Source organism: Salmo salar, chromosome ssa29, assembly GCF_905237065.1.
Source record: "Salmo salar chromosome ssa29, Ssal_v3.1, whole genome shotgun sequence".
NCBI classification, from domain to species: domain Eukaryota; kingdom Metazoa; phylum Chordata; class Actinopteri; order Salmoniformes; family Salmonidae; genus Salmo; species Salmo salar.
In genome coordinates, this window is record NC_059470.1 from 26,922,627 (window position 1) to 26,949,042 (window position 26,416).

The 26,416-nt window shown below is 42.9% G+C and overlaps 1 protein-coding gene across 2 annotated transcripts; it reads left to right on the plus strand.

Annotated features, from left to right (window-relative positions):
* Positions 1 to 1,823: 1,823 nt before the first annotated feature.
* Positions 1,824 to 26,416, plus strand: LOC106590464 (transferrin receptor protein 1). 2 transcript variants are annotated; one of them, XM_045710790.1, is made up of 18 exons: positions 1,824 to 1,949; positions 4,902 to 4,958; positions 10,261 to 10,483; positions 10,701 to 10,878; positions 14,451 to 14,588; positions 15,360 to 15,447; positions 15,668 to 15,793; positions 15,913 to 16,008; positions 16,144 to 16,283; positions 16,422 to 16,591; positions 18,174 to 18,293; positions 21,113 to 21,198; positions 21,337 to 21,400; positions 21,471 to 21,618; positions 21,708 to 21,798; positions 23,249 to 23,476; positions 23,567 to 23,716; positions 23,869 to 26,416. In XM_045710790.1, the coding sequence occupies exons 2-18, from the start codon at positions 4,914 to 4,916 to the stop codon at positions 24,079 to 24,081; spliced, it is 2,304 nt and encodes a 767-aa protein (XP_045566746.1). In that variant the 5' UTR covers positions 1,824 to 1,949; positions 4,902 to 4,913; the 3' UTR covers positions 24,082 to 26,416. The 2 variants fall into 2 exon arrangements, with proteins under 2 accessions (XP_045566746.1, XP_045566745.1); XM_045710789.1 differs by having other exon boundaries at positions 1,828 to 1,988.

The following is a 26,416-nucleotide window of genomic DNA, read 5'->3' on the forward strand; positions in this document are numbered from 1 at the left end:
ATGGGTGACCTGCGACGCCAAATCCAGCTAAGCTTGGAAGATGCAAGTCTACACCAGGAAGCCGACCAGTGGCAGCCCAGAGAAGAACCAGGGGATGCGGGTTGTGCTTGATGTGACAGAGGGACTGAGGGGTCACAATGTCACGTGACAATTTCTTCACCTCTTATGAGCTCGGACGGCAGCTCCTGAAGAGGAAAATCACCATGGTTGGAACAGTTCGAAAGAACAAGTCTGAGCTCCCACCTGCACTGCTTGCGCCAAAGGAAAGAGAGGTCTTCTCATCAAAGTTTGCCTTCACACCCACCACGACTCTAGTTTCCTAACTCCCAAAGAAAAACAAGAATGTGCTACTTCTGAGCACACTACACATAGAGGCTGAAATTAGCAATTGTAAGGACAGGAAGCCAGCCATCATCCTAGACTACAACTGCAACAAAGGAGGTGTGGACAACCTAGATAAGGTGATTGGAATGTACATCTGCAGAAGGATGACTGCCTGCTGGCCCCGGGTCATCTTCCACAACATCATTGATGTTTCCTCCTACAATGCCTTTGTCATATGGAGAGAGATCAACCCTAGCTGGATGCCTCGTCAGCGGAACAAGAGGAGGGTGTTCCTGGAGCAGCTGGGAAAGACACGTGTAACTCCATTCATCGGAAGAAGGGAGCATCTCCCCCACACAGAAGCATCTGCAGCAGTTGTGAAAGCGGTTCAGAGGGCTAGATCTCGTGATCAGCCTGAGGAGTCAGCTGCCCTAGCCACTGCCCTAGCCACTGCCCCAGCTGGGGCAAGTAAGAGGAAGAGGTGTCAGATCTGCCCACCAAAAAAGGACTGTAAAACACATGGCTACCACAGCATTCTGCAGCGACACGCCATCACATCTGGTTTGCGCTTAGTGAGACTATGATTTGTTTTTCAACAGGACAATGATCCAACACACCTCCAGGCTGTGTAAGGGCTATTTGACCAAGAAGGAGAGTGATGGAGTGCTGCATCAAATGACCTGGCCTCCACAATCACCTGACCTCAACCCAATTGAGATGGTTTGGGATGAGTCGGCTCGCAGAGGGAAGGAAAAACAGCCAGCAAGTGCTCAGCATATGTGTGAACTCCATCAAGACTGTTGGAAACGCATTTCAGGTGAAGCTGGTTGAGAGAATGCCAAGAGTGTGCAAAACTGTCATCAAGGCAAAGGGTGGCTATTTAAAGAATCTCAAGTATTAAATATATTTTGATTTGTTTAACACTTTTTTGTTTACTACATGATTCCATATGTGTTATTTCATAGTTTTGATGTCTTCACTATTATTCTACACTGTAGAAAATAGTAAAAACAAAGAAAAACCCTTGAATGAGTAGGTGTGTCCAAACCTTTGACTGCTACTGTATGTGACAACATCTAAAACTGGAAATTCCATCATCATCATCCACATTGCTCCCGAGTGGTGCAGTGGTCTAAGGCACTGCCTTTCAGTGCTAGAGGTGTCACTACAAACCCTGGTTTGATCCTGGGCTGTATCACAACTGGCCGTGGTCGGGAGTCCCATAGGGTGGTGCACAATTGGCCCAGCGTCGTCTGGGTTAGGGGAGGCATTGGCTGGGTTGGCCATCATTGTAAATAGGAATTTGTTCTTAACTGACTTGTCTAGCTAAATAAAGGTTAAATAAAGAAAAAGCAAGGAAGGGATACCAAACACACCCGCACATTTTGAATAGACCTATCAATAGTATGCTTATTTTTGTTTTCTTGTGTCCTCCACAGGAGTCACTATTGTCACTGTAATAGCTAAAGATACTGAAGCACATGATCAGGATGGTGTGCGTGTGGGATGGGGAAGGGGGATTGGGAGTGGTAATGGTAGTGTACGTGATCCCGGAAGTACCACCAAGCACGCAGAGCAGGAGCAGCGCGTGAGTGTGACGGAGAACTGACAGTCAGCGGAGAAAGGTGACTGACTAACGACAGTAGAAATCTAGCTAACTAAAGGTAACACTAGAGGCTTTATTGCAAAGTTTTACCGATAAGCTGTAGCAAAGATTGCTGAGCTAGCGACAACTGTCTGTCTGGCTGTAACGTTAGCAAGCTACGGTAGCCGACTTAAAACTCAACGATTTAATAAGATGATGAATAAATAAAGTTGAGTTTAATCGGCTACTAGTGGGATAACTAAGTTACATCTATCATTTAATGGCTATAAGTCCCTTTCAAGTTGTCAATGATATTCTAAAATAAAAATATTGCTAGCTACCCATTATGGTCATTATTATTAGCCGGCTGGCCATAAAAGCAGCATATCTTCGTTGTGGCCATGTGAACAGGGCCTGACAGTCAATACGACTTCATAGCTAGACGTCAAACTGCTTCTTGTAGTTAGTTAGTTCCTAAGACAGTATTACAATATGCAACGTTAAACTGTAAATTTGTGTAGAAGTCTTCCTAAGGGCATCTGGCAGGTTTATCTTTGAACTAGTTATGGCTTCCTCATCTGTTAAGTCATTAGCTACCAGCAGCAGCATGATATGAGAAAGGTGCATCTGCAGGAACCTCTCTTTAGACTTATATTGGTCCATTTTTAATTTGGGACAGGCTGGAGGTAGGCGCTCCATTACAGTAGGCAGCATGAATTAAGCAGTAAGGCCCAAGGAGGTGTGGTTTCTGGCCAATATACCACGGCTACGGGCTGTTCTTCCGCATGACGCAACACTGAGTGCCTGGACACAGCCCCTAGACGTGGTATATTGGCCATATATCACAGACCCCCGAGGTGCCTTATTGCTATTATAAACTGGTTACCAAATGAAATTAGAGCAGTAAAAATAAATGTTTTGTCATACTCGTGGTATATGGTCTGATATACCACGGCTTTCACCAATAAGCTTTCACGGCTCGAACCCCCCAGTTTATAATGCACGATAAGGTTGGATGCCAGCTGCCGATAAACCCCACAGAAGAAGGGGCGGGGGCAACAACGGTAGCTAGCTAGCCGTACGGTCTCCCACCTGTCAGACACTGTTGTCCCGCAGTCCTCATAACGATGGTGAGGGCAGGTGTTCGGGAGCGAAGGACACTGTCTACCAGTGTCATTCCCGCTAGCTAGCAAGGAGGTCTCCAGTAGGCGGGGACGACAACTCAGATAATACTTTTATTTCCTGATTGACCCATATTCAAGTGTCACACAAGCATGAATATGTCATGCTTGAGGGGGAATGCCACAAATTGCGGGCTGCAGTTGCACACTGTTGCATAATATAAATCATCTCAGGGGATGTTAACTTGCTAGCACCAATATGAAATATCATAAATAATGCAGCCATGAGTGACAGTTCAGTATCGTTATTAGCTAGCTAGCTTGTCTAGCTGGACATGATGGTGTGTGTTTGATATTGGTGTCCTTCTTTAGAGCCTCTTTAAAAGCATCTGTGCGTATTCCAGTACTCCACACTTGTGATTCTCACGTGTGTGTGTGTGTGTGTGTGTGTGTGTGTGTGTGTGTGTGTGTGTGTGTGTGTGTGTGTGTGTGTGTGTGGAGGGAAATGGGGGGGGGTGTAGAACTGGTTCTGAGGGCTGGTTGTTTTCTCTCGTCAACCATGCGGAAACTGCAGGAAAAATGATTGATTGATTTCCTGGTTCTGAGTTTGGCTACGGCTGAGAGTCGATTTAGAGATACATGATGTTCAGGTTATGAGTTTCGTAACCTTGGCCCAGGTCTTTGCTGTGACGCTCTGTGAATCCCAGACCACCCCCTCGCCCTTACCAACTCACTCGGAGGGCCTTCCGTTGTCACGTGTTGCTGACTAAACTCCTAGGGTGACTTCCAGAGAGTGGCCAGGGGAACAATAAACCCATCAACTTTGGGAAATACTTGTGACTTGAATGATGCAATTCATGTTCCATTTTTCAATAATAGAGTAAAAAACATGAGCTGGCGCACACCCAGAAGTTATTTTGTGTGAAGGTGCTGACTAATGACGAATAATAGAGTCGCACACTCCTTATATAAACTCCGTCATTTATTTGGGTAAATCTGGTGATTTACCCAAAACAAGCATGACATTCAAATGAACAAATTCCCCCTGTTTTGCAAGATATACACCTCAGTATCAGTTAAACATTTCATTTGGGAGGCATTTCATTTGTTAAGTGTCAAGCCTCGAAATCAGACAAAGGGGCTTAGCCCCTACACTGCAGATCATTTTCACTTCCTCAGCTTTGGGACACTTGTGGTGGTGGTGCGTGAGGAGAAGGGGGTGATTTGGGATTCAGCTTTTGAGTTTCTCACTGTGTGTTGTAATAGCAGAGTGTGTGTCTTTGTGTGTGTGATAATCTCTTGTGTTGAGTGATTTGTGGTGTCGGTTGGTAGCAGAAGTATTTCTGTGTATGTTTGTGGCTTTGATTGTAACTTCCTGCCTGAAGTAACCTGGGCTTGAAACACACATTGGGGTGTGTGTCACTTAAACCCTGTGTATTTACAGAGTAAATATTCCTGGGCCTGATGGTCCCATGGGGACCAGTACGGGGAAAAAAATGTATGAAATGTATGCATTCACTACTGTAAGTCACTCTGGATAAGAGCGTCTGCTAAATGACTAAAAATGTAAAAATGTGTAGCTCTGGTACAGTGAATGGCTGCTCTGTTTTGTGTTAACATTGAATTGGTATAAGAAACATGATGGAAGCCAATCCAATGAAGTCCATGAGGGGGAGTGAAGAGGTGTACATTTCAGGGAGAAATGGAATGTTTATAACCTCAAAAATGACTTTAGACTAACCTGTTCTCGTTCTCTACGCCCTTTCTTACCCTCTTTCTTTCTCTCTCCCTCTTTCTTTCTTTCCCTCCATCTGTCTTTCTCCCTCTCTCCCTCCCTCCCTCACTCACTATCTTTCTTTCTGTCTCTCTAGCTTCATCATATCATGGCAGCAACTATCAATCAAGCAAGGTCGGCACTTTCAAAAATGGTGAGGGGTCTTTATTTTTTCCTACATGAACTATGAGTCTGTAGAACACAAATGCACATCCTCCTATACAAACACATTCAGCTATATACTGAACAAAAATATAAATGCAAAGTGTTGGTCCCATGTTTCATGAGCTGAAACTAGATGGTAACTTTACAAGTAAAGTTGGTGGGGCTAGCTAAAACTCTTTAAACGTTTGTGGTAGGGAAAGACGTGTAAAAAATGTATTTTTAATTCCCATCGAAAGTCAATAGATTTGGTCAGAAGTTTTGGTCGGTAGTTATGTGGTTCAGTAGCAGTGGTCAGTAGTTATGTGGTTCAGTAGCAGTGGTCAGTAGTTATGTGGTTCAGTAGTTATGTGGTTCAGTAGTTATGTGGTTCAGTAGCAGTGGTCAGTAGTTATGTGGTTCAGTAGTTATATGGTTCAGTAGTTATGTGGTTCAGTAGTTATGTGGTTCAGTAGCAGTGGTCAGTAGTTATGTGGTTCAGTAGCAGTGGTCAGTAGTTATGTGGTTCAGTAGTAGTGGTCAGTAGTTATGTGGTTCAGTAGTTATGTGGTTCAGTAGTTGTGGTCGGTAGTTGTGGTCAGTAGTTATGTGGTCAGTAGTTATGTGGTTCAGTAGTTATGTGGTTCAGTAGTTATGTGGTCAGTAGTTATGTGGTCAGTAGTTATGTGGTCAGTAGTAGTGGTCAGTAGTTATGTGGTTCAGTAGTTATGTGGTCAGTAGTTGTGTGGTTCAGTAGTTGTGTGTTTCAGTAGTAGTGGTCAATAGTTGTGGTTCAGTAGTAGTGGTCAGTAGTTATGTGGTTCAGTAGTAGTGGTCAGTAGTTATGTGGTTCAGTAGTTGTGGTTCAGTAGTTGTGGTTCAGTAGTAGTGGTCAGTAGTTATGTGGTTCAGTAGTAGTGGTCAGTAGTTATGTGGTTCAGTAGCAGTGGTCAGTAGTTGTGGTCAGTAGTTATGTGGTTCAGTAGTTATGTGGTTCAGTAGTTATGTGGTCAGTAGTAGTGGTCAGTAGTTATGTGGTTCAGTAGTTATGTGGTTCAGTAGTTATGTGGTTCAGTAGTTATGTGGTTCAGTAGTTGTGGTCAGTAGTTGTAGTTCAGTAGTTATGTGGTTCAGTAGTTATGTGGTCAGTAGTTGTTTGGATATGGTTAGTAGTTAAATGTGTGATCAGAAGTTGTGTTGTCTGTAATTGTGGGGTTGAGGTCAGGAGTTTTGTGGTTGAGGTATGCCATTCAATTCAAATCAAATGTATTTATATAGCCCTTCTTACATCAGCTGATGTCACAAAGTGGTGTACAGAAACCCAGCCTAAAACCCCAAGCAGCAAGCAATGCAGGTGTAGAAGCACGAGAGAGAGAGAGAGAGAGCGAGAGCGAGAGAGAGATTCACACAGGACAAATACTCCAGATATAACAGACTGCCCCCCCGACACAAACTATTGCAGCATAAATACTGGAGGCTGAGACAGGAGGGGTCGGGAGACACTTTGGCCCCGTCTAACGATACCCCCGGACAGGGCCGTTGTGAGGTGGTAAAAAGTTGTGTGGATATGGTTAGTAATTAAATGTGTTGTCAGAAGTTGTGTGGTATGTAATTGTGTGGTTGTGGTCACTAGATATGGCCAGAAGTTCTATGGTTGTTGTCACTAGTTGTGGTCAAAAGTTGTGTGGTTGTGGTCACTAGATGTGGTAAGCAGTTGTGTATGTAATTGTGTGGTTGTGGTCACTAGATGTGGTAAGCAGTTGTGTGGTTGTGGTCAGAAGTTGTGGTCAGTAGTTGTGTGGATTAGAGGCCGACCGATTAATCGGATTGGCCGATTAATTAGGGCCAATTTCAAGTTTTCATAACAATCGGAAATCGGAATGTACCTAACCATAAACATCAATGCCTTTCTTAAAATCAATACACAGAAGTATATATTTTTAAACCTGCATATTTAGCTAAAAGAAATCCAGGTTAGCAGGCAATATTAACCAGGTGAAATTGTGTCATTTTGCATTCATTGCACGCAGTCAGGGTATATGCAACAGTTTGGGCCGCCTGGCTCGTTGCGAACTAATTTGCCTGAATTTTACGTAATTATGACATAACATTGAAGGTTGTGCAATGTAACAGGAATATTTAGACTTATGGATGCCACCCGTTAGATAAAATACGGAACGGTTCCGTATTTCACTGACAGAAAAACGTTTTGTTTTCGAGATGATAGTTTCCGGATTCGACCATATTAATGACCTAAGGCTCGTATTTCTGTGTGTTATTGTGTTATAATTAAGTCTATGATTTGATAGAGCAGTCTGACTGAGCGATGGTAGGCAGCAGCAGGCTCGTAAGCATTCATTCAAACAGCCCTTCACAATGCATTGCGCTGTTTATGACTTCAAGCCTGTCAACTCCCAAGATTAGGCTGGTGTAACCGATGTGAAATGGCTAGCTAGTTAGCCGGGTGCGCGCTAATAGTGTTTCAAACGTCACACGCTCTGAGACTTGGAGTAGTTGTTTCCCTTGCTCTACATGGGTAACGCTGCTTCGAGGGTGGCTGTTGTCGATGTGTTCCTGGTTCGAGCCCAGGTAGGAGCGAGGAGAGGGACGGAAGCTATACTGTTACACTGGCAATACTAAAGTGCATATAAGAACATCCAATAGTCAAAGGTATATGAAATACAAATCGTATAGAGAGAAATAGTCCTATAATTCCTATAATAACTACAACCTAAAACTTCTTACCTGGGAATATTGAAGACTCATGTTAAAAGGAACCACCAGTTTTCATATGTTCTCATGTTCTGAGCAAGGCACTTAAACGTTAGCTTTTTTACATGGCACATATTGCACTTTTACTTTCTTCTCCAACACTACGATTAATCGGTAGCGGCTTTTTTTGGTCCTCCAATAATCGGTATCGGTATTGGCGTTGAAAAACCATAATCGGTCGACCTCTAGTGTGGATATGGTCAGTAGTTAAATGTGTGGTCAGAAGTTGTGTAGTTGTGGTATGTAATAGTGTTAGTGGTAAAAACAGCAGCTGTTTGGGAAAGTTTCAAAAACACGTGGTAATGCAGTTACATAAACAGCTGTACCGTAAGTTCCGTATGGAATATTTTGATTCCGCTCACAGCTATGAATAGCAGAGAGGTATGCGAATATCCCATATGCTCTAACTTTTTGTCTAATTTGTTGCGATAGTGGTGAAAACGGACTTGTTTGCCAAAATGTTACAGAAAATGGTGTTGATGAGATTACTTAAACTGCCGTAACTTTTGATGTGAATATAATTTTTGTCCAAACGCCAGATTTCGCCAGTAGACGAAGCTGGTAAGCTGCTAATTTTCTGTCTAAGTGGTTGCAAAGTGGAATTATTAGCTGATTTGGGTCAAAAGTTGCATGAGAAAATGACAGTGATGATGTCACAATGGCGAGGATTTAAATCTTGAGAAATCCCATGTAGGCGGATTTGGGCCAAAAAATGAATACAATTTAATAACGTAAAAAGTATAACAGATATCAAAAAGTTGTTTACAAGCAACTCGATCCAGACCATTCTGCATGTTCTGAAGTTGGAACGGCGTTTCTAGCATAAACGCTGTAGGAGGAGTAGGCGGCGGAATAATAATAAGTATGTCGAATATCTAAGCTGGGCCTGCTGCCGCTAGCCCCACCAATAAAATATCCCAGAAATGTTCCATACACACAAAAAGCTTATTTCTCTCAAACGTTGTGCACAAATTTGTTTACATCCCTATTAGTGAGCATTTCTCTTTTGCCAAGATAATCCATCCACCTGACAGGTGTGGCATATCAAGAAGCTGATTAAACAGCATGATCATTACACAGGTGCACCTTGTGCTGGGGACAATGGAAGGCCTCTCTAAAATGTGCAGTTTTGTCACACAACACAATGCCACAGATGTTTAAAGTTGAGGGAGCGTGCATTTGGCATGCTGACTGCATGAATGTCCACGAGCTAAATTGATGTTCATTTCTCTACCATACTGGCTCAGTTGGTAGAGCATGGTGTTTGCAACACCAGGGTTGTGGGTTCGATTCCCACGGGGGGCCAGTACAAAGAAAAAATGTATGTATGTATGAAATGAAATGTATTCATTCACTACTGTAAGTCGCTCTGGATAAGAGCGTCTGCTAAATGACTAAAATGTAAATGTAAAATGATAAGCTGCCTGCAACATTGTTTTTGAGAATTTGGCAGTAACTACAGACAACCTTATGCCTTTTTGGCCCAAATCCGTTCATCCGCTGCCATCAACTCATGTTTCAGCATAATGCACGGCCCCATGTCGCAAGGATAAGTATACAATTCCTGGAAACTGAAAATGTCCCAGATTTTCCATAGCCTGCACACTCACCAAACATGTCACCCAATGAGCCATGTTTGGGATGCTCTGGATTGATGTGTACGACAGAGTTTTCCAGTTCCCGCCAATATCCAGCAACTTCGCACAACCATTGAAGAGGAGTGGGACAACATTCCAGAGGCCACAATCAACAGCCTTTCTATTTTTATTTAACCAGGTAGGTCAGTTGAGAACAAGTTCTCATTTACAACTGCGACCTGGCCAAGATAAAGCAAAGCAGTGTGACTAAAAACAACAACACAGAGTTACACATGAACAAACGTATAGTCAATAACACAATAGAAAAATCGATGTACAGTGTGTGCAAATGTAGAAGAGTAGGGAGGTAAGGCAATAAATAATAATAGGTAATAATTACAATTTAGCATTAACACTGGAGTGATAGATGTGTAGAAGATGATGTGCAAGTAGAGATACTGGGGTGCAAAAGAGCAAGAAAATAAACAACAATATGGAGATGAGGTAGTTGGGTGGGCTATTTACAGATGGGCTGTGTACAGGTGCAGTGATCGGTAAACTGCTCTGACAGCTGGTGCTTAAAGCTAGTGAGGGAGATATAGGTCTCTAGCTTCAGTGATTAAAAATAAAAAATTAAAATTCGTTCCAGTCATTGGCAGCAGAGAACTGGAAGAACTGGAAGCCTGATCGACTCTATGTGAAGGAGATGTCGTGCTGCATGAGATAAATGGTGGTCACACCAGATACTGACTGGTTTTCTGATCCACGCCCCTATGTTTTTTTTTTTAAGGTATCTGTGACCAACAGATGCATATCTGTATTCCCAGTCATGTGAAATCCATAGATTAGGGCCTAATAAATTCATTTCAATTGACTGATTTCCTTATGAAGGAAATCAGTCAACAATTTCCTTATGAAATTGTTACAAGTTGCGTTTTTATATTTTTGTTCTGTGTGTGTGTGTAGTTTAACAGTGAGCGGTACAGCCACTTCACTCTGCAGTCGGACGGAGAGGAAGACGGAGGGAGCCACGTGGAGGTGAGACTGTCTGATGATGTTGTAGATGACCACGCCCCCTCTGAGCAGGTGGGCCAACCAGGAGGCTCGCCCTCATACATGCCCCGCCCACAGCAAAACTACCGCAAAGTGTGTTATCTGGCTCTCGGAACCCTCTTCATCTTCATCATCGGTACATACTCTTCCTCATGCTCTTTTTTAATTTCTTTGTCACACTCACCCTCTCTCCCTGGGCAAGTTCATCTTGCATCGCCTGGTGCAGTTTACACATTTTAGACCCTTCCATTGGTCCTAAAGTGAAATCTCCAGCCACCTGGGGCACCGGGCAGTGCAAAACGAATTCATCCACTCTTTCTTGTCTTACTCTCTCTTCACTTTCTCTGTTTTAGGTTATCTGATTGGCTATGTGAGCCACCACTCCCACCGCAAGGAGCCAATCACTTGTGATTCTGAGCAGGAAGTGGGCGTAGCTGAGGAGGCTGTAGTAGAATCCTCTCTATCCTGGAATGACATCACCAGCTTGCTGGCACAAAGACTGACTCCTGACGCCTTCAACAGCAGACTGAGGTACACACACACACACACACACACACACACACACACAGACACACAGACACACACACACAGGGTTGTTGACCGTATTACCACCACACCGGCATTCACCAGTCATGACAGCAGTCAAATTCACTGTGACCGTTGGTCATGGTAATCCTATCCAAAACTCCCAAATGAATGCCGCAGTCACTGGCTTTATCAATATGTGCATCGAGGACATCGTCCCCACAATGACTGTATGTGCATACCCCAACCAGAAGCCATGGATTACAGGCAACATTCGCACTGAGCTAAAGGGCAGAGCTGCCGCTTTCAAGGTGCGGGACTCTAACCCGGAAGCTTACAAGAAATCCTGCTATGCCCAGCGACGAACCATCAAACAGGCAAAGCGTCAATACAGGGCTAAGATTGAATCATACTACACCGGCTCCGACGCTCATCTTATGTGACAGGGCTTGCAAACTATTACACACTACAAAGGGAAGCACAGCCGCGAGCTGCCCAGTGACACGAGCCTACCAGACGAGCTAAATCACTTCTATGCTCCCTTCGAGGCAAGCAACACTGAGGCATGCATGAGAGCATCAGCTGTTCCGGACGACTGTGTGATCACGCTCTCCGTAGCCGACGTGAGTAAGACCTTTAAACAGGTCAACATACACAAGGCTGCGGGGCCAGACGGATTACCAGGACGTGTGCTCCGGGCATGTGCTGACCAACTGGCAGGTGTCTTCACTGACATTTTCAACATGTCCCTGATTGAGTCTGTAATACCAACATATTAAAGCAGACCACCATAGTCCCTGTGCCCAAGAACACGAAGGCAACCTGCCTAAATGACTACAGACACGTAGCACTCACGTCTCTAGCCATGAAGTGCTTTGAAAGGCTGGTAATGGCTCACATCAACACCATTATCCCAGAAACCCTAGACCCACTCCAATTTGCATACCGCCCAAACAGATCCACAGATGATGCAATCTATATTGCACTCCACACTGCCCTTTCCCACCTGGACAAAAGGAACACTTATGTGAGAATGCTATTCATTGACTACAGCTCAGCGTTCAACACCATAGTACCCTCAGAGCTCATCACTAAGCTAAGGATCCTGGGACTAAACACCTCCCTCTGCAACTGGATTCTGGACTTCCTGACGGGCCGCCCCCAGGTGGTGAGGGTACGTAGCAACACATCTGCCACGCTGATCCTCAACACTGGAGCCCCCCAGGGGTGCGTGTTCAGTCCCCTCCTGTACTCCCTGTTCACCCATGACTGCATGGCCAGGCACGACTCCAACACCATCATTAAGTTTGCAGACGACACAACAGTAGTAGGCCTGATCACCGACAACAACGAGACAGCCTATAGGGAGGAGGTCAGAGACCTGGCCGGGTGGTGCCAGAATAACAACCTATCCCTCAACGTAACCAAGACTAAGGAGATGATTGTGGACTACAGGAAAAGGAGGACCGAGTATGCCCCCATTCTCATTGACTGGGCTGTAGTAGAGCAGGTTGAGAGCTTCAAGTTCCCAGGTTTACATGCCTATCACCACCACATAACTAATGGATTTGTTGTGATGGTTAGGGCTGGGCGGTATACCGTATTTTACTATATACCGGTATTGATGCACAGACCAGTTTTTGTTTTTAGTTTACCTTCTATAACGGTATGTGAATGTTTCCTTTGTTAAATGTGATACGCCACGTGTAACATACATTTTTCTAGTTTACTCCGCTACTTGAGTCCTCCGCTGTCTCTCTGCCGCTTTCCACACAGACCTAGTCCCGCCCCCTGTCACTCAAGGAACGCATTTGTTGTTGCTCAACCACAAGAAACTTGCGTTCAGTCTGCATGGTCAATGCAGCAATTTTGATGACAACTATGCTGTTCCCACTTTGCTTCTTTTTAATATAAATTCACAAGGGTTCTATAAATACACAATTAGTTTGTGTTTCTTATATCTGCAAACAGTTTGTCTTTCCTTTGCAAGTTGTGGCTAAATCGCGTTAGCCGCTAATGCTAATGTTAGTTAGCTGGCTAGCTTGCTAATAAATGTATAGAGTCAGAGAAAAACGTAGCTAATTATACAGCCTGATACCAGTAATGGTGTAGGCCTAAATCAGCATTTTGTTTGTGCAACAGTATCTTCTAAATCAAAGAGGAATGGGCAAAGCATGAATATGTTAGCTACATGAAGTAGCTAAGAGAAAACAACATATAATGTAGCCAAAGATTATAGGTTCCCTTAGAAAATACTGATCAACACTTTGTTTCTTCCCCTGTCACAATAACTCCTCCCTGCCATTTTCATTTGTTGTCATGTCAAACAACACTGTATTCAACATTCCCACTATTATACTCTAACTATAGAATTAGAATAATCATAACATTTTCATGATTCCAACAGTTCACCCAAGTGTTTTGATCTAATTTGCAAGTCAAATCGCAATTGCAACATTTGGTAAAAAAAAAAGGCCTAGATTTTTTTTGTTTGTTGTTGTTGCCCATATCGTGCAACCCTACGTGGCAGTATCTCAAATGAGTGCAGGAAATGCTGGTTGAAGTTGAATTGAACAGTATAAACCAATCAGAATGGAGACAGACCCATTTAAATCACTTAGAATGTATGTTGCCACCCTTGCGTGACACACTACTCACTTTTAAGCAAATTTTGAACTTTTATTATTTAAAAACATAAATTACCGTCAAACCGTAAAAAAACTGAAAAATACCGGGATATGATATTTGGGCCATATCGCCCAGGCCTAGTGACGGTGTAGGCTATAGGCCCCTAGTGACGGTGTAGGCTATAGGCCCCTAGTGACGGTGTAGGCTATAGGCCCCTTTTCAGTACACGACATGCTGACATCATACACAAATGCCTGCGACTTTTTGCTACAGTAAGGAAGCCATCGCCATCTGCGCCCATTCAACATAGCCTAAATTTAAGTTTTTATTACTTCTAAACAAAATAACTTTTTGGTGTTCTAATGCGCTTACAATGATGTTTTGATTATTGCTTGAACTTTTGCTAAGATATTTGGTTGTGATCTGCAAAATAACTATTTTGGATGCAGCATTTGTTAGCTAGAATGCTAACGTTCATTGACATTGGCTAGCTTTTGTTACAGCCTATGTGTGTTTTAAGTATAATTCAGTTGATTTGCGATGATGACACATTATATTAAGCAGGATATTCATGCAAGCTTTAAAATCCAATTATAATCCAAAAGTAGTGTGAAATACACTCATAAGCAAATAAGAACTATTAAGAATTCCCATGTGTTCTGCCACCAACTTGTGAGCATTGCAGCAGTTTTCTAACAGAAAGGGGTCTATATTATTAAATGGATTTATTCAACTTTTTTCAAATGTAGATGTCCCAAAGGCGCGCATCAGCGGCTTGTATGCAGGGAAGCCCGGTGATGCAAAAAACATTTATGTTAATTAGCAGCCAATTACCATGAGACCAACAGGCATTTGCATGACAATTACAGGCTGACAAAATTTCATGACCGCCACACACACACTACCTGAAAATACAAATGAACTAAACTGTCCACCCTCTCTCTCTGCAGTGATGTTGAACAGCCAGATCACGCGGCAGGGAGCAGTGCAGACGGCATTCTGGAATATCGTGTGTTTGACAGCTTTAAGAGTCTGGAGATGGAGGCCTGGACTGACGTACACCATGTCCAACTACAGACAGCCAACAGGTACACACACACACACACGCACACACACACACACACATGCCTGGACTGACGTACACCATGTCCAACTACAGACAGCCAACAGGTACACACACACACACACACACACACACACACACACGCACACACACACACACACACACACACACACACACACACGCCTGGACTGACGTACACCATGTCCAACTACAGACAGCCAACAGGTACACACACACACACACACCTGGACTGACGTACACAAATCCCACTACAGACAGCCAACAGGTACACACACACACACACACACACACACACACACACACACATCGATGGTGTACGTCAGTCCAGGCATGTCCAACTACAGACAGGTACACACACACACACACACACACACACACACACACACACACACACACACACACACACACATGCCTGGACTGACATACACCATGTCCAACTACAGACAGCCAACAGGTAACACACACACACACACACACACACACACATGCCTGGACTGACGTACACCATGTCCAACTACAGACAGCCAACGGGTACACACACACACACACACACATGCCTGGACTGACGTACACCATGTCCAACTACAGACAGCCAACAGCTACACACACACACACACACACACACACACACATGCGTGGACTGACGTACACCATGTCCAACTACAGACAGCCAACAGGTACACACACACACACACACACACACACACACCACACCCTCTGTCTCATAATTCCACTTTGCTTGTAACATTCTCCTCCCCAATCCCCTTACCCACAGTCAGAAGCCAAACCGTGTTCTGATTGGCCAAGAGGAGGTGGGCCAGCCTAAGGGCTATCTGGCCTATAGTGCCACAGGAAAAGCTCAGGTCAGCCAATCAGATGTCCACATTGAATTATATTGACTGATCATCTCTTTTGATATTTTGGGCCAATATTTCATAGTGTGAAATCTGAGCCAAAATAATCTGTTAAGGTTAAATGCTTGGAAAGTGGCATGTTTGTAACATATTTTCTGCCACATTGGATGTTTGCAATCACAGTTGTTGCCTGAATCTCACAAGAGGGATCTGTTTTGTGTATCTGCAGGGCAAGGCGGTGTATGGTAACTATGGGAGTCGAGAGGACTTGATGCTGCTACAGACTCTGAAGGTTGAGCTGAATGGCACTGTGATTCTACTAAGAGCTACAGGACAGATCAGCCTGGCACAGCAGGTAAGGTGCGTGTGTGTGTGTGTGTGCGTGTGTGTGCGTGCGTGTGTGCGTGCGTGTGTGTGTGCGCTCGCGTGAGTGTGTGTAAGAAGGTGGTTTTCAGTGTAGCGTGTCTGTTTCAGGTGGCTAATGTAGCAGCATTGGGAGTATCTGCTGTGTTGATTTACCTCGACCCTAAAGACTACAAGTTCCAACCAACTACTGAACTGTATGGACATGTGAGTACTCACACCACTACAAGGTGAATCTTGCCGAGCCTGATTCAGAGATGCTTCTTCAACTGCAACCATTTAACGTTCTATGTTCGCGTTCTGTCTGGCGTTCTCTGAATGTTCTGTGATGTTCTCCTGTAGGTCCATCTAGGTTCAGGAGACCCCTTCACGCCAGGCTTCCCATCCTTCAACCACACCCAGTTCCCTCCCACCCAGTCCTCTGGTCTGCCTACTGTACTGGCCCAAAGCATTACTGCTGCTAGTGCTGCCAAGATACTAACGTAAGACCTCACACACACACACACATACACACACACACACACACACACACACACACACACACACACACACACACACACACACACACACACACACACACACACACACACACACACCTCTAACTGTCGATCTATCCCCAGGCGTATAGGTGGGCTTGAGTCCCCTCTCAGTTTTAAAGGCTCACTGGACAATGTGAAGTACACCCTGGGAGGGGCCAGTAGTGAAGATGTCACTGTGGAGGTGAACAACGTGCTGCAGGACACAGAGATCCACAACATCTTTGGAGTCATCAAGGGCTTCACTGAGCCAGGTATGTGTCTGTCTGTGTGAGTGCATCCAAACTATATCTTTATATCTATATCTAACACCGAGCCACACACAACACTCCAAACTATATCTTTATAACTATATCTAACACCGAGCCACACACAACACTCCAAACTATATCTTTATATCTATATCTAACACCGAGCCACACACAACACTCCAAACTATATCTTTATATCTATATCTAACACCGAGCCACACACAACACTCCAAACTATATCTTTATATCTATATCTAACACCGAGCCACACACAACACTCCAAACTATATCTTTATATCTATATCTAACACCGAGCCACACACAACACTCCAAACTATATCTTTATATCTATATCTAACACCGAGCCACACACAACACTCCAAACTATATCTTTATATCTATATCTAACACCGAGCCACACACAACACTCCAAACTATATCTTTATAACTATATCTAACACCGAGCCACACACAACACTCCAAACTATATCTTTATATCTATATCTAACACCAAGCCACACACAACACTCCAAACTATATCTTTATAACTATATCTAACACTGAGCCACACACAACACTCCAAACTATATCTTTATATCTATATCTATCACCGAGCCACACACAACACTCCAAACTATATCTTTATATCTATATCTATCACCGAGCCACACACAACACTCCAAACTATATCTTTATAACTATATCTAACACTGAGCCACACACAACACTCCAAACTATATCTTTATATCTATATCTATCACCGAGCCACACACAACACTCCAAACTATATCTTTATATCTATATCTAACACCGAGCCACACACAACACTCCAAACTATATCTTTATATCTATATCTAACACCGAGCCACACACAACACTCCAAACTATATCTTTATATCTATATCTAACACCGAGCCATACACAACACTCCAAACTATATCTTTATAACTATATCTAACACCGAGCCACACACAACACTCCAAACTATATCTTTATATCTATATCTAACACCGAGCCACACACAACACTCCAAACTATATCTTTATAACTATATCTAACACCGAGCCACACACAACACTCCAAACTATATCTTTATATCTATATCTAACACCGAGCCACACACAACACTCCAAACTATATCTTTATAACTATATCTAACACCAAGCCACACACAACACTCCAAACTATATCTTTATAACTATATCTAACACCGAGCCACACACAACACTCCAAACTATATCTTTATATCTATATCTAACACCGAGCCACACACAACACTCCAAACTATATCTTTATAACTATATCTAACACCGAGCCACACACAACACTCCAAACTATATCTTTATATCTATATCTAACACCGAGCCACACACAACACTCCAAACTATATCTTTATAACTATATCTAACACCAAGCCACACACAACACTCCAAACTATATCTTTATATCTATATCTAACACCGAGCCACACACAACACTCCAAACTATATCTTTGAACTCTGTACATTTTGAACAGCAATGTTTAATCTCTATGCACAGTGTTTGTGAGTGGGTTTTGTGTTAATGTTATTGTGTGTGTGTGTAGATCGGTACGTGGTACTGGGGGCTCAGAGGGATGCGTGGGGTCCAGGCTACGCTAAAGCCACTGTCGGGACCACACTGCTGCTGGAGCTGGCTAGAGCTGTGTCTGAGATGGTGCACACAGGTTACATCACACACACACACACACACACACACACACACACACACACACACACCAATACATTAACACACACCAATACATTAATACATTAACATACACACACACATCAATACATTAACACACAATACATTAACACACACACACACACACACACACACACACCAATACATCAACACACACACACACCAATACATTAACACACACACACCAATACATTAACACACACACACCAATACATTAACACACACACACCAATACATTAACACACACACACCAATACATTAACACACACACACCAATACATTAACACACACACACACCAATACATTAACACACACACACACACCAATACATTAACATACACACACACCAATACATTAACACATTAACATACACACACATCAATACATTAACACACACACACAACAATGCATTAACACACACACACATCAATGCATTAACATACACACACATCAATACATTAACACACACACACATCAATACATTCACACACACACATCAATACATTAACACACACACACACACACACACACACACACACACATCAATACATTAACACACACACATCAATGCATTCACACACACACACACACACACACACACACACACATCAATGCATAAACACACACATGCACATCAATGCATAAACACACACACACACAAACACACACACTAGAGGTCGACCGATTAATCGGAATGGCCGATTAATTAGGGCCGATTTCAAGTTTTCATAACAATCAGAAATCGGTATTTTTGGACGGCGATTTTAAATAAAAAAATTAAAAATTAAAAAAATAAATAAATAAATAATAATAATAAAAATTTATTTAAAAAAAAAATACATAATTATTTACACCTTTATTTAACTAGGCAAGTCGGTTAAGAACAAATTCTTATTTTCAATGACGGCCTAGGAACGGTGGGTTAACTGCCTTGTTCGGGAGCAGAACGACAGATTTTTACCTTGTCAGCTCGGGGATTCAATCTTGCAACCTAAGTCCAACGCTCTAACCACCTCCTTTACATTGCACTCCACGAGGAGCCTGCCTGTTATGCAAATGCAGTAAAAAGCTAAGGTAAGTTGCTAGCTAGCATTAAACTTATCTTATAAAAAACAATCAATCAATCATAATCACTAATTAACTACACATGGTTGATGATATTACTAGTTTATCTAGCCTGTCCTGCGTTGCATATAATCGCTTAGGTACACGTTGCTCTAACCATAAACATCAATGCCTTTCTTAAAATCAATACACAAGTGTATATTTTTAAACCTGCATATTTAGTTAATATTGCCTGCTAACATGAATTTCTTTTAACTAGGGAAAATGTGTCACTTCTCTTGCAACAGAGTCAGGGTATATGCAGCAGTTTGGGCCGCCTGGCTCGTTGCGAACTGAAGACTATTTCTTCCTAACAAAGACAGCCGACTTCGCCAAACGGGGGATGATTTAACAAAAGCGCAATTGCGAAAAAAGCACAATCGTTGCACGACTGTACCTAACCATAAACATCAATGCCTTTCTTAAAATCATTACACAGAAGTATATATTTTTAAACCTGCATATTTAGCTAAAAGAAATCCAGGTTAGCAGGTAATATTAACCAGGTGAAATTGTGTCATTTCTCTTGCGTTCATTGCACGCAGAGTCAGGGTATATGCAACAGTTTGGACCGCCTGGCTTGTTGCAAACTAATTTGCCAGAATTTTACATAGTTATGATATAACATTGAAGGTTGGGCAATGTAACAGGAATATTTAGACTTATGGATGCCACCCGTTAGATAAAATACGGAACGGTTCCGTATTTCACTGAAAGGAAAAACATTTTGTTTTCAAGATGATAGTTTCCGGATTCGACCATATTAATGACCAAAGGCTCGTATTTCTGTGTGTTATTGTGTTATAATTAAGTGTATGATTTGATAGAGCAGTCTGACTGAGCGGTGGTAGGCAGCGGCAGACTCGTAAGCATTCATTCAAACAGCACTTTAGTGCGTTTTGCCAGCAGCTCTTCGCTGTGCTTCAAGCATTGCGATGATTATGACTTCAAGGCTATCAACTCCCAAGATTAGGCTGGTGTAACCGATGTGAAATGGCTAGCTAGTTAGCGGGTGCACGCTAATAGCTTTTCAAACATCACTCGCTCTGAGACTTGGAGTAGTTGTTCCCCTTGCTCTGCATGGGTAACGCTGCTTCGAGGGTGGCTGTTGTCGATGTGTTCCTGGTTCGAGCCCAGGTAGGAGCGAGGAGAGGGACGGAAGCTATACTGTTACACTGGCAATACTAAAGTGCCTATAAGAACATCCAATAGTCAAAGGTATATGAAATACAAATCATATAGAGAGAAATAGTCCTATAATTCCTATAATAACTACAACCTAAAACTTCTTACCTGGGAATATTGAAGACTCATGTTAAAAGGAACCACCAGCTTTCATATGTTCTCATGTTCTGAGCAAGGAACTTAAACGTTAGCTTTCTTACATGGCACACGTTTACTTTCTACTCCAACACTTTGTTTTTGCATTATTTAAACCAAATTGAACATGTTTCATTATTTATTTGAGGCTAAATTGATTTTATTGATGTATTATATTAAGTTAAAATAAGTGTTCATTCAGTATTGTTGTAATTGTCATTATTACAAATAAGCAAAAAAAATTGCCCGATTAATCGGTATCGGCGTTTTGGTCCTCCAATAATCGGCATCGGCGTTGAAAAATCATAATCGGTCGACCTCTAACACACACACACATCAATGCATTCACACACATTCTGACATCTGTGTGTGTAGATGGTTTCCGTCCCAGGAGGAGTCTGGTGTTTGCCAGTTGGAGTGCAGGAGAATACGGCTGTGTTGGATCTACAGAGTGGCTGGAGGTATTCAGGATATGGCAGTGTTCTAGCTAATGGTATTTGGTGATAATAATATGTTGCTGGAAGACGCTGATTGGACCAGCCTCTAAACTAGTAGGGTGGGGTATGTAATGTTGTGTGTGTGTGTGTGTTCCTCTCCAGGGTTTCTTCTCCTCTCTGGACAGAAGAGCTTTCACCTACATCAGTCTGGACGGAGTGGTCACTGGTGAGTACACACAACCACAAAAATACTTTATACTAAGTATCCTTCTAATCTAATAGTGTCCGATTTTCAGGCCATGGTGAATTCAAAGCGTCTGCCAGTCCCCTGCTCTACAGCCTTCTGGAAAGCACCATGAAGGAGGTGAAGAATCCCATTGGTTTTGGAGAGTCTGGGAAGTCTCTGTATGATAAGGTGTCTGGAGTCAACTTTGAGAGGGCAGTGTGAGTACACCTCACATATCACTCCAATGATAGATCACTCCAAAGATATGTGTGGTACAGTAGGCATAAAGGTGTGTGTGTGTGATTAGGTTTGAGCCCATGAAGATGGAAGACTCTGCATATCCCTTCTTGGCCTCCTCTGGAATCCCCTCTCTCTCCTTCCGCTTCGTCTCTCAGGGGGTGAGACACACACACTTTAACTAACACACACACACACACACACACACACACACACACACACACACACACACACACACTTTAACTAACACACACACACACACACACACACACACACACACACACACACTCAAATTAACTAACACACACACACACACACACTTTAACTAACACACACACACTTTAACAAACACTAACACACACACAGACACTTTAACAAACACTAACACACACACACACTTTAACAAACACTAACACACACACACACACTTTAACAAACACTAACACACACACACACACTTTAACAAACACTAACACACACACACACACACACACACTTTAACAAACACTAACACACACACACTTTAACAAACACTAACACACACACACACACACACTTTAACAAACACTAACACACACACACACACACACACTTTAACAAACACTAACACACACACACACACACACTTTAACAAACACTAACACACACACACACACACACTTTAACAAACACTAACACACACACACACACACACTTTAACAAACACTAACACACACACACACACACACTTTAACAAACACTAACACACACACACACACTTTAACAAACACTAACACACACACACACACACACACTTTAACAAACAATAACACACACACACACACACACTTTAACAAACACTAACACACACACACACACTTTAACAAACACTAACACACACACACACACACACTTTAACAAACACTAACACACACACACACACACACTTTAACAAACACTAACACACACACACACACACACTTTAACAAACACTAACACACACACACACACTTTAACAAACACTAACACACACACACACACACTTTAACAAACACTAACACACACACACACACACTTTAACAAACACTAACACACACACACACACTTTAACAAACACTAACACACACACACACACACTTTAACAAACACTAACACACACACACACACACTTTAACAAACACTAACACACACACACACACACTTTAACAAACACTAACACACACACACACACACTTTAACAAACACTAACACACACACACACTTTAACAAACACTAACACACACACACACTTTAACAAACACTAACACACACACACACACTTTAACAAACACTAACACACACACACACACTTTAACAAACACTAACACACACACACACACTTTAACAAACACTAAACACACACACACACACTTTAACAAACACTAACACACACACACACACACACTTTAACAAACACTAACACACACACACACACACTTTAACAAACACTAACACTAACACACACACACACACTTTAACAAACACTAACACACACACACACTCTGTCAGGTTTCGATGTTTTGTTTGCAGATAGTTTGATTTCGATAACTGTCTCTAATAGAATTGTCTGTCTTTCTCTCCCGCGTGTTGCAGTCTGAGGCCTACCCGTACTACGGCACCTCTCTTGACAACAAGGATCACCTTGGTTACGCCACCGCCCATCGCCTTAGTTCCCTAGCCACTGGGGCGGGATTGGTCGCAGGTCAGCTGGCGTTACGATTGGTCCACGACCACATACTGCGTCTAGATGTGCAACGCTACAGGACGGTTCTCAGCCAATCTGTGTTCAAGATCAACCAGCGCCTCAAACAAGTCACCCGGGTTTGTTTATATGACATGATTGTTTTTGTTTACATTGTTGTTTATGTTGTTGTTGTTAGGTATAGTTCTAATGTTATTGTGTTGTTACAGGATGGTTCTGCCGAGGATCTGTCAGCCCGTTGGCTCATTATGGCCTTAGGATCCTACAGTAGAGCTGCTACTGACCTCAACACTGAGCTACTCAACACCGACCTCACTGACACACTGGCCTGCCACAACATCAACGACCGCATCATGAGGGTGAGACGCACGCACACACACACACACACACACACACACCCTTGTAATCTAACTGATCAATACCATAAGGCTCAAATTTGATAGTGAACACAAGTAGTGGTTCTGTCTTGATTCATAAACTAACATTTGGATTCTCCTCTCTCTCCCCCCAGGTGGAACACAACCTCCTGTCTCCGTATGTCTCCCCCAAAGAGGTTCCATTCCGCCACCTGCTGTTTGGCCGTGGTTCCCACACCCTGGCAGCCCTGTTGGAGGGGGAGGACAGGGAGGCGCTGCGGACCCAGCTGGCCCTGGCCACCTGGACGCTACAGGGCTGTGCCAACGCTCTCTCTGGAGACGTCTGGGACAGCGACAACCAGATCTAACTGTGTGTGTGTGAGTGCGTAGGGCTGTTCAGAGGGTTCAACCTCGTCCTCGTTCACTGTAAAATCCAGGATGAGATGAAGGCGTATTGGTCGGAAGTGATGATGTAATAAGAGACCAGGAAGTACTGTCATTCTTTCCAGTTTCAGTTACTGGACTTCCTGAAGAATGTTGAGATTGATGACATCACTGTCTGATCCCTCATCTCACTCCAACCCCCAAACCGAAGCCTTGGCTGTTACTATAGAGATGACCTCTAACCCCTCGACACAGAGGAGCCTATTTATACTTTATATATCTATCAGTCCGATGGTCAGACTTCCGCTGTATACATGACTACTGCTCCCACACATTACTATGGAAACAGAAACCCCAGCAACTGGGTATCACCACAGAAACATGGTAACCGACGGCAGCAGTTGTCATGACTTCGTCACATTTTGATTTGATGAAATGCATGCACTTAAATTCAGAGTCCATGGTGAATTTACAAATTCTTAGCATGTTTTAGACATGTCGGGGAGGTAGCTACTTGGGTCATGTCTGTAATTACAAACTATTTTATATATAGCCTTAACTTCTTCTTCTGACTATATAGGTAATATGGTGTCATTTCTGATGCAGCATGGGCTCAACAATAAAAACATGCTAAGATCTCGCCACTCTGAGCTGAATTTATACAAATAATGTTCAGGCAGCGAAAGAGTCATTTCTGTTAACCAGTGTTATTTTGGAGCAGTTTATATTTCTGATCTGAACCAGTATCGGGAGCAGTGTCTTCCATAATGATAAGTGTTGGTGGTAGTTTTTGCCTACCAGTGTGAACGGTGAAGCCATTTATCGGGAACAGTGTTTCCCAGAGTTTTATATCTGTGTGTATCGGGGGCAGTGTTTCCCAGAGTTTTATATCTGTGTGTATCGGGGGCAGTGTTTCCCAGAGTTTTATATCTGTGTGTATCGGGGGCAGTGTTTCCCAGAGTTTTATATCTGTGTGTATCGGGGGCAGTGTTTCCCAGAGTTTTATATCTGTGTGTATTGGGGGCAGTGTTTCCCAGAGTTTTATATCTGTGTGTATCGGGGGCAGTGTTTCCCAGAGTTTTATATCTGTGTGTATCGGGGCAGTGTTTCCCAGAGTTTTATATCTGTGTGTATCGGGGGCAGTGTTTCCCAGAGTTTTATATCTGTGTGTATCGGGGGCAGTGTATCCCAGAGTTTTATATCTGTGTGTATCGGGGCAGTGTTTCCCAGAGTTTTATATCTGTGTGTATCGGGGGCAGTGTTTCCCAGAGTTTTATATCTGTGTGTATCGGGGGCAGTGTTTCCCAGAGTTTTATATCTGTGTGTATCGGGGCAGTGTTTCCCAGAGTTTTATATCTGTGTGTATCGGGGGCAGTGTTTCCCAGAGTTTTATATCTGTGTGTATCGGGGCAGTGTTTCCCAGAGTTTTATATCTGTGTGTATCGGGGGCAGTGTTTCCCAGAGTTTTATATCTGTGTGTATCGGGGCAGTGTATCCCAGAGTTTTATATCTGTGTGTATCGGGGGCAGTGTTTCCCAGAGTTTTATATCTGTGTGTATCGGGGGCAGTGTTTCCCAGAGTTTTATATCTGTGTGTATCGGGGGCAGTGTTTCCCAGAGTTTTATATCTGTGTGTATCGGGGGCAGTGTTTCCCAGAGTTTTATATCTGTGTGTATCGGGGGCAGTGTTTCCCAGAGTTTTATATCAGTGTGTATCGTGGGCAGTGTTTCCCAGAGTTTTATATCTGTGTGTATCGGGGGCAGTGTTTCCCAGAGTTTTATATCTGTGTGTATTGGGGGCAGTGAATCATATTCCACTGAAGGGTGAAGTCATTTATCGGGAACAGTGTTTCTGGAGTTATTTGTTTCCTCTCTTTGTGTTGGATTAGTATATCTGATCTGTGTGTGACCTACTGCTCTTCTATTGTTCCTCTCTGAATTAGTTGTAATGGATACGTCCTTTGGCATGTTACTGTGTTTTTCCTTACAAATGCAATCCCTACAACAAGTGTTCCCATTCAGGTCAGTAGGAGTATTTTCCCATGCATATATTATCAGACACTGAAACTCCTGTTGTAGCCGTCCGCTAAATAGAGATTGTTCTCTTTTGATTATTGATCACACTCAGTCAATCAGCTAACTAGTGGAACTGTTCTAACATTTCTGTTACAGACTTGTCAGTGCTAGTCTGAACTCATACATGTTCACCTGACTGTTCTACCATCACGTAGAGGACCTTGTATGGGTGTTTAGCCGTTTATGTACAGTAAATGAGTTCTGTTTTTCTGCTGTGCTTCAATAAACCCTTTGGCTAAATGCA

Bases quoted from the DNA above. Each gene is read 5' to 3' on its own strand.
- LOC106590464 (XM_045710790.1), top strand. From the start codon at position 4,914: ATGGCAGCAACTATCAATCAAGCAAGGTCGGCACTTTCAAAAATG. The intron at 10,879-14,450 runs GTACACACACAC...CTCTCTCTGCAG, and splicing joins GCCTTCAACAGCAGACTGAG to TGATGTTGAACAGCCAGATC. The intron at 15,448-15,667 runs GTCAGCCAATCA...GTGTATCTGCAG, and splicing joins GTGCCACAGGAAAAGCTCAG to GGCAAGGCGGTGTATGGTAA.